A 16278-nucleotide genomic window follows, 5' to 3' on the forward strand; every position below is an offset into this window, starting at 1 on the left:
AGCCCTGGTTCTGCCAGCCCTGGTCCTGCCAGCCCTGGCCCTGCCAGCCCTGGCCCTGCCAGCCCTGGTCCTGCCGCTGCAGCACACGCTCCTGTGCAGAAACGGAGCGGGAGGAAGATAAGATGGGGAAATAGAATTCTAGAGTCGTTTTGCTTGGAAAAGACCTATAAGGTTATCAAGTCGAACCGCTGACCCAGCCCTGCCAAATCCAACGCTAACCCGCTAAGCACCGCATCTACACGTTTTTAAATGCCTCCAAGGGGGAGTGACTCCTCCACCGTGCAGCCCTTTGAGGCAGGTAGCAATGTCTTTGCTGGTGAAGACTGCACAGTGTGGAAAAGTTAGCTCAGCTTATCGTGGCACAGCGACTCCAGTGTTATGACTCCAATAATATGGGATTCGCCACAGATTACAGGAGTCTACCCCAAAACTTCTCTGCAGTCACCATAACCCCTATGTGTATGAACAGGCAGGTAACTTGTCACCCAGATAAGGAAATGAATATTTTCAGAGAGCTCACACTATTCAGAGTGCTGCGTGTTACTTTCACAAGTGTGTACATGTGCATTTATTGACACAGAGTGTTTTTGCCAGTAATTTAGCAGCGAGGTAACCATTACACACAATGCTGTCTCCACAAGGTAGTTTTAGGCTGATGGGGTTCAGCCAAGGCATTTTTGCATCAAAGTGTTCTGTGAACATCAGTAACTCCTTAGCAGAGAGCACCAGTTTACAACACCGTGCCACTGAAGAAACTGCACATAACTGCACATAACCACTCAACCTTTTAAACCTTTATTTCCAACAAGTTGCAAGTTATCAGCTTTGCCATGACAAGCTGCAACCTTAGAGGTTCACTGCACAAGAAGATGCCATTGCTCTGGTGCTCTGCAAGGTGTTGAAGAAGGAAGGAAGGACATAAATTAATAAGAAATCAAACTTTACTGTCTCCTAGAAACAAAATTCCCAGGAAATGTGTTCATCATCTGCCTGTAGAGAATGATCAACTAAACAAAACGAGAGCAGGTTCACTGTTATTCATATTTTTACTGGCAGATCTATTTGAGTTGAGGGACTTTATAATCAACAAAAGCATTTTCTTGGTAATAAAAGTAAGGTCTGCATTTAGATTATTTTCCTTTTTATTTGTGTGCCAGCAACTTTTGCACAGTATAGAATAGATTTTAAATGTCAGAGCCCGTAGCACCAGTGAGAGTTCTGTTGGTCTAACAGTCAGTTTATATTCCTTCCTTCCCCTCTGGATTTAAGTGTGTTAGAACTTCCTTACACAACCCCCCAGTTATTCAAAATAATAATAATAATAATTACAATAATGATAAAATTATTATTATTATTCTCACCATCATCATACTAATTAAAAGGGAAATTAACACTGTAAAGTGTGCCTGACATTTTGGTCATGTGTAGACCGAAGAGTATCAGAATGTTAAATGCTTAGGTGAGTGGGGTTTACCAATTCAGGTTCATGGGTTTTGCTCAAATTCTTCATTAAAAAATCTGGGGTTTTTTGGCTAATAATATTAACACAGTTAAGAGAAGACTATTAACAAGTTCAAATAAATCCTAGTCATATTTCAGAAGCAAAAATGCTAATAATGCACATAGATTCTTCTCTGGACACTGCTCCTGAAAAAATATTCTTCAGCTGTTTTCATTTTTTTCCTAAAGTCCTTAATTTGAAGAGTGTCTTTCTCTTTCCTAGAGCTGATTTTGTATACAAAAGGTATTTGCTGGCAAATGTCCCAGAAAGTAACTAACAAAACAAACAAAATTGTATCATCTTTGATAAAACACAGTATGTGTTTATTTAACATTTTCAAGAGAAGAAACGAATATATATATATATTTTTTTTCTTTGTTAAACAAACAACTGATTTGGTAACCAGAAAATGCTTTAACATTTCATGGATCACAACTGTATGTCTACCTGATAAAATATATATCAATCTCTTTTAACTATTAACATGGAAAATTATTATTCTTAAAGAAATATCAAGTGTCCTTGAAAACTGTTTATAAAATATGTGATCATTCATAAGTTGAAAGTGTTATCCTCAAAGGTGCTCATTTGTTTGTGCATTGTCAAGATGTTTCAGTGCTTAAACTGATGTACATTATAACTTTTTACTTTCAGGATCACTCTAATTTCCTCAGCTTTGTATGTGTATACCCATTCCAAATACGATTTAGATAGAATAGGATTTTATTTTATGAAAATAATACCTTTTCAGATATTATCCTTCTCTCAACTTAAACACAAATTCATGTTTTCTTCCAACTACATGGAATTTCAATAAGAAAAAGTATGCCTTATATATAAGGTGAAGATGAAAGCACAGACTTCCTTTATGCTGTGAAACGTTATCTAAAATGGCTGTATTGCACAATGTCAGTAAACTACTTGAACTACTTGTTTTTCCAGCTTTCATCTGTATTGCATTAATTTCATAGTATTCATTAGCTAAATTAAGGCAGAGAGACTGGAAAAGTGTTAGGTTTTGTTGATAGATGTGTCTACATAAGAACATTTGTTAGCACAGCAAGGTTGGTCAGGAACAGGGGAAAAATATGGAGCAGCCTAGCAAAACTGTATCAACCATACCTCTGCATATGTATGAAGTTTAAACATTAATGTTACAACGTGGATTTTATAGGAAAAAATGTCACAGACTTGTTCTAAATTATTCTGAAAACTTTGTCCCTATTTTCCTTTACACAAACTATGAATGATATGGTTCTTAAAAAAAAAACAACAGCCTGCCAGATTAAGGTCTTTAAAGGCTCCTAGAGCAGGACCTAGGTTTCCAAGAAGAGAAACAAAGTTTACATCAAATTCCAATTCCCGAGAAGAGCTAAACAACATTTCCATAATAAATAAATAAATAGATAGATAGATAGATAAAATCAGCATGTGTTTCTCTCATTTTTATTTTTTAAACAGTTCTTCATCAATGTACATATTCTTTTCATGCTGTATTTTTAAATTAAGAATGAGTGTTCCATCTACAACTCCTTTCTCTTCACTAGAATTAGACATAAATACAAAGTGAAATTTTAAAAATTGTTAATCCTTTTGTACAATGTTGTTTTCCTTAAGCCTTATAGACAATACAGAAATATACTAAAGGAACCAAACGTGTGAATGAAAATGGAGGTTTCCTTATTCCTAATCAATTAGAAAGATCAAATATTTTGGCTAATTTTGAAAACAAAAAAATAATAATAAATTGTTCAATGGCTCAAAGGCTGACAACCCAAAATCTTTTCATTTTTTACTTATATTAAGTATGATTTATTCAGTGTTTAAAATTGCTTCTGATAGTTTGACACCATCCCTAGATGTTTTAATTACATCTTTGATGTTGTAAAGCCCAAGGTGGCAGAGTGACATCAGGTAAAAGACAATAGGATAGCAATGTGTCAATATATCATTCACTAGAGGAAGATTTTCTTTTGTCAGAATGATAAAGTAGAAAAAAGTTGTCAGATCTGTGGACTGCATGTCACCAACAAAAGGATCCTGGGATCAGAGGGTAACTCTTCTTTCAGCGGTTTACACTGCTGCCCCTCCTGAAAAACACAGATAGAACATTCAGCATTTCCACCATGGATGCCCTTTGCCAGCTCTTCTGGGCTGTTTTGTTTTGCTCCAGTCTTTTTGAGGCAGCAGGTGGGAACCTTGTTTCCCCAGAGAGGTATGGACAGCCTTCCCCATTTCTCTCTCCCCATATCCAGAAGGTTGCAGGATCAGTGACCTGATGCTTTAGTTACACCCCAACCATAGACATAGAGGAAAAGAAGTGACTGTCAGACCCTGAGGGCACAAGCAGCCTTCATTGCCCTGGTTGGCCTCCCCCGGGACATTCCTGGCCGTGCTCCAGCTGGATCTCCCTAGTGTGACCCTGCCCAAGCCTTGCCCTGGCACCAGGCAAGCAGCAGCCACCCTGCAGCCCCCTCTGGCAGCCCCTGGCCAGGGCTTTCTGAAGAGCTGGGGCATCCCAGATCTCTCAGAAATGCCTGTGAAGCTTCTCCCCACACCGCCTGCATTCCACTCACATCTTAGTTATTTCAGAACAAGTCACAGGAATTAAAGGTTGAAGTTGACCTCTGTGGCTTATCAGGGCAAGGGCCAGGCTGTCCCCAAAGAGCTGGATGCTGAGGGCAGCTGCAGAGGAGCCCAGACCATCACCTCCCTGGTGGTAGGCAGGGACAGAGGGGTGGTGATGGCAAATAAGCCCCCATGGATGATGGGCCAGCCATTGTCAGACAGAGACAAGGCAACCAGTCCACCCAAGTGTAAGCCAGGAAACCCAGCAAACCACCCAGGCTCATGGCCAGAGCAGATGTGCCAGGGATGTGGTGCAGGACGGGGCAGGAGGCCCACAGGCTGGAGCTGAAATGGTGGCCACAAATAGAGGCTACATGGGGGTGGTCCAGGCGAGGCTGATCTGAGCCATGCAAACTAGTTTCCACACACAGAGCCACGACAATCAACAGCAGAGACATCACATCATGTAATTCCCTTCATAAAGTGATATACATTCATATTCTGGGCATGTTATGGCTTCCTATACTTGTCCTTGATGAAGAATATTAATTACCAGTATCTCGTATGGACCAGTGAGGTTGTTCAGGATGAGATTTTCAAATTACCTCATCCATGACACTTTTTCTGGCCCCACTGAAATTGTTTGCAAAATTCCCATCTACTCCAGTGCTAAATCAACTGCGAAAGCTGGAAACCAGTTTGGTCTTACCCTGTGGTTTGAAACAAAGTTTCTTGTTCTTGTAAGCAGAGTAGGCAGCTATGGATCCAACAATTAATATTACAAAAGCAGAAATTATAGGAGATGTAACTCCAGCTATTAATCCTGAATCTGTGGAAGAAGAGAGAGAGTTTTTTCAGAGGTGCTGAAACAGTGTGACTTGAGCATATTGTCTACTAAGGCGTGCTTTTGCCAAACTATGACCTTTGGTGAAACACTGGAAATTCATTCAATAGAATTAAGCAGAAGACTAGAATTTATGTTGCATTACAGCAAGTGTGAAAACAACGTCTCAAAGCCTAATTTAGTACATGGACTACTTTGAAAAGGCTAGTATTTTCTTACTGTTCTGTGATGATCAGAAATAAATTGTGGAATAAATTATTTACTATACCTGTGTTTCCTCCATAATTGTAATTATGCTCCCCTTCTCCTGAAACAGAGAGAGAATTTTCATCAAGAAAGGTTTTTAATCTTGTTTTGAGAACTAAGTCTTTACTTAGCAAAGTGTGATTTCATAGAGAAATTGAAAGGGTGTGGCTTGGCAGAACTCTGAGAGAGGAGCTTCCCTTCCACTCCTGTCTGACAGCCATTATGGCTGGATGAATAACTGTCTATCCTCCTGACCATACTTGGAGAAGAACATGATCTTTTAAATAAAGGATAGTATTTAGCAGTCTACATCAAACTGATTTCACAGGGAGTGGGAGGCCCATATCCTCTGACTATTCTCCACTGCCAGTCAGAAAATGTATCAATAATTTAAGTCAAGATTATAGGTCTGGAGTATCTACTTTCAGTTCTCAGCAGAAGGCTCTTACTTTGGGACTGTCCTAGTGGAATTCAAAGGGAGTAAACCTGCAGGGTTCTGGGATATGCCAGAGTGGTACAAAATGTTAAAAAATATGCTTCAAGGTTGAGCTTCAGGCTCAAAGCCATAGTTTGTGGAGAAGGATAGCTAATCTAAATAAAAATAACTGTCTTGTCCTATACCTTCAATGACAAACAGATTACTGCCACCAGGCACCTCTGAGAAAAAAAGCTGCAAGAATTGACAAATACTACCTGTTATGCGAGGTGGTAAAGGCTTCCCATCAAGGAGATCTGAGTCATCAAAACCTGCAAGATAAGGATTAGAATTTCTGTTGCAAAACTGTCTGATCAGTGGTAACTCCTTCATCATCCTTGTCCGGTCTTTTTGTAATGTACTAGGAAAGGGTGAGGGACCTTTGGAATCCCAGCTCTGATGGATGACGGGTCAGGTGTCTTGCACTGAATGGTCACCAATTCAAATTCACCTGGGAGATGTAGTACTAAAACTGTTGGTGTCTGCCCATTCTGCCTCTGCATTGACACATGTGGGATGTTTGGGCTTGAGCTCTCAGTGGCACAAATCCTTCTACAATATGGACATTTCAAATCCCAGTGGTTCCTGGAAAAGGAAGTCAGTGCATCCTTTCCAGAAAAGACTGCGGAAGGACTCCAGAAGGACCTGTGCACAGCTCACCACTACAATCATACCAGAAGTAAATATGGGATATATAGTGGTAGCTGAGATAGATGTGCCTCTTCCATGTTATTTAAGTGGGTGTCTGGGACCACACTCAAAAGCAGTACAAGCTTACATCCATCTCCCCAGTCCCATGTGCTGTATGCCCCAGGGCCACCTCAGATGGATTTGAATAGGCTTATCCATACCCTGTGGCTAGATGTCCAGTCTGAACCTTAGGATGTTTCAGTGTATAAATACCCAAAATGAAAAGGCAAACAAGTTGAGTGTCACTTTCATGCCATTTAGGAGTCAACATCCCACCAGACAGAAAAGCTTTTTGATACCAACACCAAAACTCAGAAAATCTTTTCAAACACTGGGTCAGTAACAGTGATAAGAAAAGGCAGATAGAGGGAAGGAATGATAAAAACTATTAATAAAGATAGAAGAGTAAACTATTAAAAATACCTGCTTTGAACAGCTCATAGTGCTAGATTTCCATAGGAGAAAATTCTCTTACCAGAATTACCATAGCTTCCCGGTCGTGGAGGAAGAGGTGGGTATAAAGGCTTTCTTGGGATGTCACCTATTGATAATCAATATTGTTAGATGGCTGGACAGGCAAAACTGCGAGGTTGAAGTAAAGAATATATTAACCTGAGGTTTTCTACCTGTTTCTAATTTGTCTTCTGGTGAACTAAGGGAAGGACCTTGTCACTAGTTAAAACATCTCAAGCACTGTATTAGCACATAGCTAGGCACTAAAACTAATTAGGGAGTGAAAAGGGAATAGTTTCAAAATTAAAATGACAGAAAAATTCACAAGAATGTCAAAGGAAAATATTTCTTGTGTTTCTGAGAAGTACCAACATTATTTAATACTGACAGTGGGGGGGGGGCACAGTGTGTCACTGTAGGTGTCAGTGGTGCAGTTATGGAGAACTGACAGAGAAGCTGGTGGTGTGGGCTAGACAGGAGGCAACAGGTTATCTCTGTGCCATCAGTTGTATTGCTAAAATCTGGAGATTAGTTTCATCTAACAAATGCTGAATTTGTTGAAAACATTAAGTTTTCTACTCTTGAACAGTGCAAAATGAACTCACACTTCAGCTTTGTCATTTAGGACTTTGGGCTGGTGTTTGGCCTTAATATTTGGCAAAGTATTAGGAAGAGATGTGTTGGATACAGCAGCAGATCTGATGACTAATAGCAGTGTCCAAACTGCACATACAGTGCTGGAGTAGCAAGGGCTGACTCAGGTAAAAAAATGCCAAGATTACCACCCAGTGCTGTTGATCTACTTAGATAGAGTAGGTCCTCTCTTGCCATCCCTTCTCCAACCAGTTCAACTGCATATTTAACTGTTCTCAAGCCAGAAAGTAAATTTAGCTCTGAATAAATCAAAGCTGGTCACAGAAATAAATACTATTTTCCCTATCTCTTTGTAAATCTTGCCAGATGCCCTTTTATCATGCTTTCTTCTTGCCTAGCTGTTAAATATAGTTCTTCTGTGTGTGAGTAACATCTAGGTTCTGATTCAGCAAATTATTTACGTGTATGCTTAACTTCAGGTTAGTTTTATCCTACTGCAGTCAATGGATTTTAGGTAGAGTCTTAAAGCTTTGCTGAATCAGACTTTGCCCAATTAATTCTATTCAACAGAAAAAGAGACTTGTTCTGTTCCAGAACTGTGTGTAACAAACTAAGACTCACCATGGCACAAGAGCAGAAAACTACCAATCCCATTGTCAATTTATATTATGATGTATCACTTTACTCAGTTCTCTCCAAGCATAAGCAGATATATTCTATATATCTTCCTATAGATATGTAAGATACTGGAAAAGAAAGAGCAACCTGGTCTAGTAGGTAGTGTCCGGGCTCATGATAGGGGTGTTGGAACTATGCTTCTATGATTCTATGAAAAAAAACAATGTCTACAGAGGTGTTGAAAAAAGGTTACATATATTTAATCCTATTACACAACACATAAATGTCAATTAAGAACCTGAACTGAAAATGGAGCAAAGAAATAAAACCTGAGGGAAAGATAATTTGCCATACTCCAAATGAAATGCGGGGGTTTATGGAAGACACTTAAGGTATTCATTAATAAATTAATCAACATACTAAACATATCCTCTTGTAAAAATACCCATAAAAAACTTACAGAAATGGAACAATTAGTACAGGCAGGAAGAATTGACAGTATAAAGATGAGGATTATGAAGAAAATGAGATTCAGCTTTATAAAATGTGGGCTAACATGTCATTCAAACACAGGCACAAAAATGCCACAGTGGAACCTGGAAATGTGAAAAGCCCTGGAAATGAAAAGGATAATATGCAACTTATGATTATCTAAGACTGAAACATGACTAAACAAGACCACTGCATCTGGAGTCATAATTCAGAGCTTCTGTGAAATGGGTTGAGAAGTAATTTTTTTCTTTTTTGTAGCCTTGATTGAAGTGGAATTTTAGGCTTTGATTCAATACTGCTTGCATTTTAGAAAATTTCTGTGTCTTTTCTAGAGTTAATCACATTCTTCGTATACTTCTAAACACATTAAACAAAATGTGCTGCAAAATTTCCCAAAGTCAAGGGTTTCATGTGCCTACAGAGCTCAGCACAGGACAGTGAATGTTTCCTGGGTCAGTTCTGGGTGTTACAGAAACAACCAGAAGTCATAGCAGGTTGCAACAGCTTGATTGCTTCAAGCTTAAGCTGTATCTTGTCCATCAGTGCTCACCTCTGAAACATTCCCTCCTGCATTTCTGATTTGGGATCAGCAGAGCTACAACAAACTCACACCTCTCTCTATCCACTGTTACCTCTGATTCCTAATCTTAGGCAGACCCATTTTTAGTAGCTGCAGAAACTACTGCCATTGCCTGTTGTCTTCAACCTTCTGCCAGAGGCAGAACCTGAACCATCACGGCTGAACATGCAGTACATCCTCTCCCCAGCCATGACATGGTGAAGTAAACAAAGCTGAGTTAATTCAGGCAGGCAGGCCAACCTGCAAGCTCCTGTAGCTGGCAATCAGGCACAGCCCAGCCTGCTATCCACCCTCTGAATCATGGCCTCTGGCAAAAAGGCTGCAGCTTCATGAGCTGTAATGACTTTCGTTTGTACAGCTCTTCCTACAGTCTTGAAACATCACCTCACAAATCAAGCAGTCTTCAGAAAAAGACTACAAAACCCCCCAATAATTGTATTTAAGAAAAGAAGAGAATACTCACCCCCACCAAGAGCATCTCCTAAATGCAGATCATTGTCTGAAAACAAAAAGGAGGAAGACAGAGAAGTGAGCTACACACAATTATTGAGGGAAGTAAGATGGTATTTCTAATAGAAAATGTACAACTGAAGGTTTGACAAGCAACTTTTTCAGGCCAGTTGCACAAATTCAAATAAGGTATTACACTTTTCTTGAAAATTCTTACAGAATTTAGTATTTTTCCCACACAATAATTGATAAAATACACAGTATTTTCAACTCAAAATAAGAAAGTTTTGTTCCTGCTTGAAATAAGCTCAGACTAAATCTCATAATGGAATCAAGATCAATACTTCTTTAATGTATTTGCAAGTACATAATTAAAATTATTTATGTTAAGCTATTAAACTGTATTTTTAAAATATTTATTTATTTATTTATTAACATTTATGTCTGTGCTTAACACTGATTTAAGCATGTTTGGCTCAAGTGTAATTTGTTGAACTAGAAAACCTGAATAGCCTTTTCAAGACCAGCTACTGGGAAGTAGTAAAACTGTTTAGGGAAAGCGAATTGAATCAACTAATTTATGTAAGGGTCATGGTGACATAAGACATTTTGCTTCCAACAATCATATGCATCTGTCTGAGGTTGGGTGACAGTCTCTTTTTCTTTGGCTGAGCCATGAAGATTTTAAACTATACCTAAATGTCTGTATGTGCAGGCTATCACCATTCCCCCAGCACTGTACATGACTCTCTGTACCTGGGCTGGAATTTCCCTTCCAGTAAACAACCTGTCAGTGAGCTGAAGATACATAAACCAGAGGAACTCCATTTCAAATCTACATGTGTGAATATTAGTACGTGGGTGGTATGGAAGGGCGTGTATGGAGTGGCAGCAAGCTCTGAAAGTTCAAAGAGTAGTCAGCAAAAATACATTAGATGCACATCATAACTCCAAGGATCCCTTTCTTGTTCTCTACAAACGTGGAGTGCTGGAATGAATCAGAAGGGACAGCAATATCTACCTAAGTTTTGATATCAGTGCTTATTGCCACAGAAAGTTAGATAGACAATTAAACTCATTTTTTTTTCAGAAGAATTGTGTCAGAATTCCTGCAACCCAGAAAAATCCAACCAAATGCATCACCATGCAGAAGCCTGGCTTCATGTGTTCTGCTTTTGTAGAGTATCTAGTCTCATTTTTGTGACAACTCCGGTATGCTTGGATGTCAGCAAGAAATCTGGCAGGAAGATAATAAAATTCATACTACTTCAACTTGGTTAGTTTTTGGCAAAGCCAAGTGTTGATTCTGTCTGCATCTGGCCAGCACTTAGAAATATGTTTACTTGTCAAATGCTAACACTGTAAGAAGCAATAAATTGCAAACTAGATTGAATTTATTCTTGGGAGGAAAAATTCTGGTAGAGGGTAGGGTTCCGCTCTGGAGGGATCATACAGAGATTTGTTTCAAAATTGCTAAGGTCGATATGAACAGAATACAAATGGAAATGTGTGTGTGTGTGTAGTCACCAGAAGAAACAGCACAGCAAATGGTTAGAAGAACAGACAAGAAAGGTTACCATTATCAGCAATGAAACTGAGGAATGTGTTGTTTCTGTCAAAACCAGCAAGCCTGCACTCCGGTACGATGACAACACAGATGACTTGTCAGCAGAGGAAAGCAGAAGGGCTCTCTAAAGTCAAAGGTTGCAGCATATCACTTATTCCACTATTTTTCCTGTTTGCTTACTCAGAAAATAGGCTGTAGACATAGCTTGTATAACCCAAGCAAGCAAAACCAGATAGTGGGCAGCAACCTGGCCTAGGGTTCAGAGCTGCTGAAATAAGCAAGATGATGAGGCAAAGGACCTCTCCATAACAGCTGATGACTCCTAAAGGGTGTAAAAGATCTGTACATAAACTGGCTTGTAATTTCTGACCCAGAAGAACCACAGAGACAGGATGAGGACTCAGTAGCTGGCATACCTTGACCCGTGTTGCACATGATGCTCACCAGGCCACCTGAGCACACACATCTTGGTGCTTCTCATTAAGCGGGTTTGAGCACACAGCTGAATTAAATCAATGGCAGGATGGTTGTCAGTGGTAAAATCAGCTTTTTTAGAGACTTTGTATATAAATGTCACCTTTCCCTTCCATTACATTTTGTGTTAAATTTTGCTACAGTGGTTGGGAGGTACCTACACGAGAACTTCAAGGCAGGCAGAGGTTTCTGTGTGGGAAGTGATGCCAAGAGAACACGGTCTGTACAGTAATTGTTCCCAACTGAATCAAAATTGTCACCTCAGCCAGCCTCATTTCTCAAGAATACTGGCTGAATGAGACATAGAAGAAACCCTGAGGTTAAGCTGAAACTTGAAGCAGATGCTAGGACATACTTTTGTATCATCTCTCTGCTCATGCTTCCAAATCTAGTAACTGATTTTGAAAACTGCTTTTTAAATTAGTTTTAATTGCATTTAAACTCCTTGCAATCCTCTTCAGTGCTGAAAGAGATGCCAAAATGGTCTGGAAAACATGGTGTTCTTTGATCCCAAGAATTTGTGAGATTGATTCAGGTAGGGCAGGTAATGATCTGACTGTCGTATCTCCAGCAGTCTTAAGAGTGCCTGAAAATTAAATTCTTTTCACCTGACTGAGGCAGCTTTACTGTAGGTTATAGTTACCCATTTTTAGCAATAGTTACCCTTAGTTATACTCCTCAGGGAGTTCAATACAGGCTGGAAAAGTGTGAAGAAGGTCTTCCAGAAATAAAAATGCCAACAGTAGCTAGTCATGCTCTAAAGCCTTACTGGAAGAAATAAAGACATGTAACTGGTTTTCAAAAACCCACTTACCTTATGTGCAGAAGACAGTTATTATTCACATGAAACATTAGCAAATATGGTCAAGAATCTCATGAGAGGCAGCTTCTATATACCTAAAATCAGTAATGACCCATTGTCTTTAGTACTCACTCAGCACAGGCCTTGTTGGTCTTCTGATCACTGTGGGCCTCCGGGTAATTATGTCCTCTGTGGGACACAATGACATACCAGTAAGCAATAACAACTTAAACTTTTTCAAGTTGTCAAAAGAAGGTATCTGCTAATCTAGAGAGCTGTACTCAATAAATCTTCATGTATCATGACAGAAAATAAAAACGAGGGGTCATGTTTCAAAGCCTTTTTGTGTTTTAAATAATTTTTTTCTTTTATGACAGGAACAGTGAAATCAAGCATGTCTGAGTTCTGTAAATCTTTAACTTCCTTACTAGCTACTTCATATTCTAGTCCTCAAGGAAAAGGATTTAAGATTTATTATTGGGTCTAAATGTCATGGAAAAATAAGGATAAGAAATTTACCTACCTGGGTGATCAAGAGCATCAGCTAAATCAAAATCACGTTGACCTAGAAGGAAGATGACAGAATAAAAGAGACTGAGTCAGTGGGTAGGTTTCTGTGCTTTCCAGGTCTGAGGGCTCTGAACAGAGCCAGAACACCAGTAAGAGACAAAATAAAAATCCATCCAAACAGGAGTGGGGACACAGCAAGTTATCAGCTGTTAGAGGGCACAAGGGCTATTGCCAGGAGATGGCTGAAAACAACATTCAGTGCTGTCCTTGCAAACCAGAACAATTAGGTGAGAACTTCTAATACCTTCATTATTGTCTTACTAGCTCAGCTTCAGAGAGCAGCTTTACTGGCAAATCTGCCTTGTGATCACTTGTAACATGAGCCAATGTTTTTTAGTTCTTCCTGTAAGATGTGCCAGCAGTAAAAAACATAAAGATGTATTTACCTGATTTAGTTTCCATTGTACTTTAAAAAATCTGAAAGGGGAGAAAAGAACCCTTCCTATTCTCTGTTAGGTGACAAAGACATCATTAAATGTCACTGCAGGGCAAATAGCATCCTGACCTTTGAAGTTAGCAGGTAAATAAAACTGTAAAACATTGAAAATATATTAAACTGAAGCATATGACTTTGAAGCAAACACAGTTATTCATGTGAATTTTACTTTCCACTCTCCACAATCTGCCGCCTTCTAATACACAGCCTTCAAGAATCACCTCTTTGCAGAGTATATATCCATTAGTTTTTGTCCAGACTGAAACTTCACCACCCTTCTATTTGTACACCAATGAGAGTGGCAACTTCACCAGTGTGAAGTTCTCACTGACTGGAAAAGGGAAAACATGACCCCGGAAACAGCAGGTGTGTCAGTCTCACCTCTGTGGTCACCAAGAATATGGAGCAGATCCTCCTGAAGGCTCTTCTGAAGCACATGGAAAATGTGCAGGAGATTGGTGTCAAGCAGCATGGCTTCAACAAGAGCAAATCGTGCCTGCCAATTTTGGTGTCCTTTTACAATGGGGTTACATCATCAGTGGAAAAGGGAAGAATAAAGGACATCATCTACCTGGACTTGTGCAAAGCATTTGACACTGTCCTGCATGACATCCTGGTCTCTACATTGAAAAGATGCAGATGGAGTAACTGCTTGGTGGATAAGAACTTGGCTGGATGACCACACTCAGAGAGTTGTTGGCAACAGCTCAATGTCCAAATATTGACCAGTGACGAGTGGATTTCCTCCAGAGTCAGTACTGGGACTAGTGTTGTTTAACATCTTTGTTGGTGACATGGACAATGGAATTGAGTGCACTCTCAGCAAATTTGCTGACAACACCAAGCTGGTATGGTTGACACACTGGAGAGAAGTGATACCATCCAGAGGGACCTTGATAGGCTTGAGAGGTGGGCCCATTAGGAAGTTTAATAAGGACAAGTGCAAGGTCCTGCACCTGGGTTGGGGCAGCCCCAAGCATAAATAGAGGTTGGGCAGACAATGGATTGAGAACAGTCCTGAGGACAAGGACTTAGGGGTGTTGGTTGATGAGAAGCTCAATATGAGCCAGCAAGATGCATTTGCAGCCCAGAAAGCCAACCATGTCCTGGACTGCATCAAAAGAAACATGGCCAGTGGGTCAAGGCAGATTCTTCCACTCTACTCCACTCTCATGGGACTGCATCTAGACTACTGTGTCCAATTCTGGAGCCCCCAACACAAGTAAGTCATGGAGGTGTTGGAGCAAGTCCAGAGGAGGGCCAGAAAGATCTGGAAAATCAGGGCACTGGAGCACCTCTCCTACGGAGAAAGGCTGTGAGAGTTCGGGTTGCTCAGCCTGGAGAAGAGAAGTCTCTGAGGAGACCCCATAGTGGCCTTTCAGTATCTGAAGGGGCCTACAGGAAAGCTGGGGAGGGACTTTTTACAAGGGCTTGTATTGAGAGGACAAGAGGTAATAGTTTCAAACTGGAATAAGGTAGGTTTAGGTTAGACATTGGGAACAAATTCTTTCCTGTGAGTGTGGTGAGACACTGGAACAAGTTGCCCAGGGAAGCTGTGGATGTCCCATTCCTGGAAGTGTTCAAGGACAGATTGGATGGGGCTTTGAGCAACCTGATCTAGTGGAATGTGTCCCTGCCCATGGCAAGTGCTTAGAACTAGATGATCTGTTAGGTCCCTTCCAACCCAACACATTCTATGATAATTCTAAGATCAGCCTTCCCAAACCCACAGAAAGTCATGCCATGCCATGGCTGCCTCAGTACAGTGCTCTATCAAGTAAGCCTCTTGAACTGCATCTGTTTATTACCCTGTCTAAAATGCTTAATAATTATTTCTTTGTTGAAGCATTTTTCTTGGTGAGAAAGGTCTTGTTGTTCAAGCAGGGAAACTGAGGATCAGAGAGAGGCCTTCAGAGATTCTCCAGAGCAACAGTGCTCTGGGTTCAGCTTTCTTCTTGAGAGGTGCTGTCTGTCTTCATGGTGTTCTTCACTTAATCACTGTTCCTGACTAATAGCTCTCACCTGTGTCAAAGAACTTCTGGGAAGATTAATTATCAGTGAAAAACCACTTTGTGATCTCAGGTAAAAATCAGTGCAGGAACATAAAATAGAAACGTTTTGATTCCCATAAGGATTTTCATGTAAGTCCATGAGCTTAATTGTAGCTGGTGTCTGATGGAAAAGATAAAACGAGCCTGGAATGCAAAGTGAAAGCGTCTAAAGCAAAAGTGTCCCTTTAAAAACATTATGACAAACCTGTTTGGAAAGGAAAATCAGATAACAGCATAAGGCTTTCCTGTTAATTTTATTAGAACAGCGTTTTATCTCTTTTCATTTGAACTGATCTTGGAGTGTTATCTCATCTGACCACCTCTATTTCCCCTGCTCTGCCCACGGAGCCAAACTAGTGAAGTCCAGTAACCTTTAGATTGGGTCCTTAAGTGGCTACCATTCCAAGAATCCATTACAATACATAAATACATAAGACTGACAAGTGGCTTCCTCAGAAGATATTCCCTGCCAGATCCCTGAGGACTTCACCAGCCCTTATTGACCCTGAGCCCCTGTCACTGGGCTGTCACAGCTGTGCTGCTGCCCATTCATGGAACCAGCTGCTCCTGGTGCAGACTGCCCTACCCAGATGCTGGCCTCTGGTATCTCCTCTACTTCTATGGTCAAATTAGATTTTTGGAAGCATTTCTTCATTGTCAAAAATACAAGCAACCTAAGTTTGACTCTGCTTTGATTTTGTCTTCTGGATAAATCTTAATTCTTGACCAGCATCTTGAATGCTGAAGGAGGCTATTTGATCTGAGCCCTGCTGCTGCAGGATACTGCCAGCAGGGTTCAAACCAATTCTTGTCAGTGAGTCACCAGAAATAATTTTGTAACACTGAAGGGCTTTTGGCCAAAGCAGG

General features: G+C 40.3%; 1 protein-coding gene across 1 annotated transcript in view; it reads right to left on the reverse strand.

The window, feature by feature from the left end:
• Positions 1 to 4743: 4743 nt before the first annotated feature.
• Positions 4744 to 16278, reverse strand: part of XG (Xg blood group) — a 37315-nt gene continuing 25780 nt past the window's right edge. The window contains exons 5-8 of the mRNA XM_010001184.1: positions 6800 to 6865; positions 5853 to 5906; positions 5182 to 5220; positions 4744 to 4898 (exon numbers count right to left, since the gene is read on the reverse strand). Coding sequence (XP_009999486.1) covers positions 4744 to 4898; positions 5182 to 5220; positions 5853 to 5906; positions 6800 to 6865 — 314 coding nt within the window. The remainder of the gene's footprint in view (positions 4899 to 5181; positions 5221 to 5852; positions 5907 to 6799; positions 6866 to 16278) is intronic.

This window comes from Chaetura pelagica, unplaced genomic scaffold (genome assembly GCF_000747805.2).
Source record: "Chaetura pelagica isolate M959 unplaced genomic scaffold, ChaPel_1.0 scaffold266, whole genome shotgun sequence".
Classification (NCBI taxonomy): domain Eukaryota; kingdom Metazoa; phylum Chordata; class Aves; order Apodiformes; family Apodidae; genus Chaetura; species Chaetura pelagica.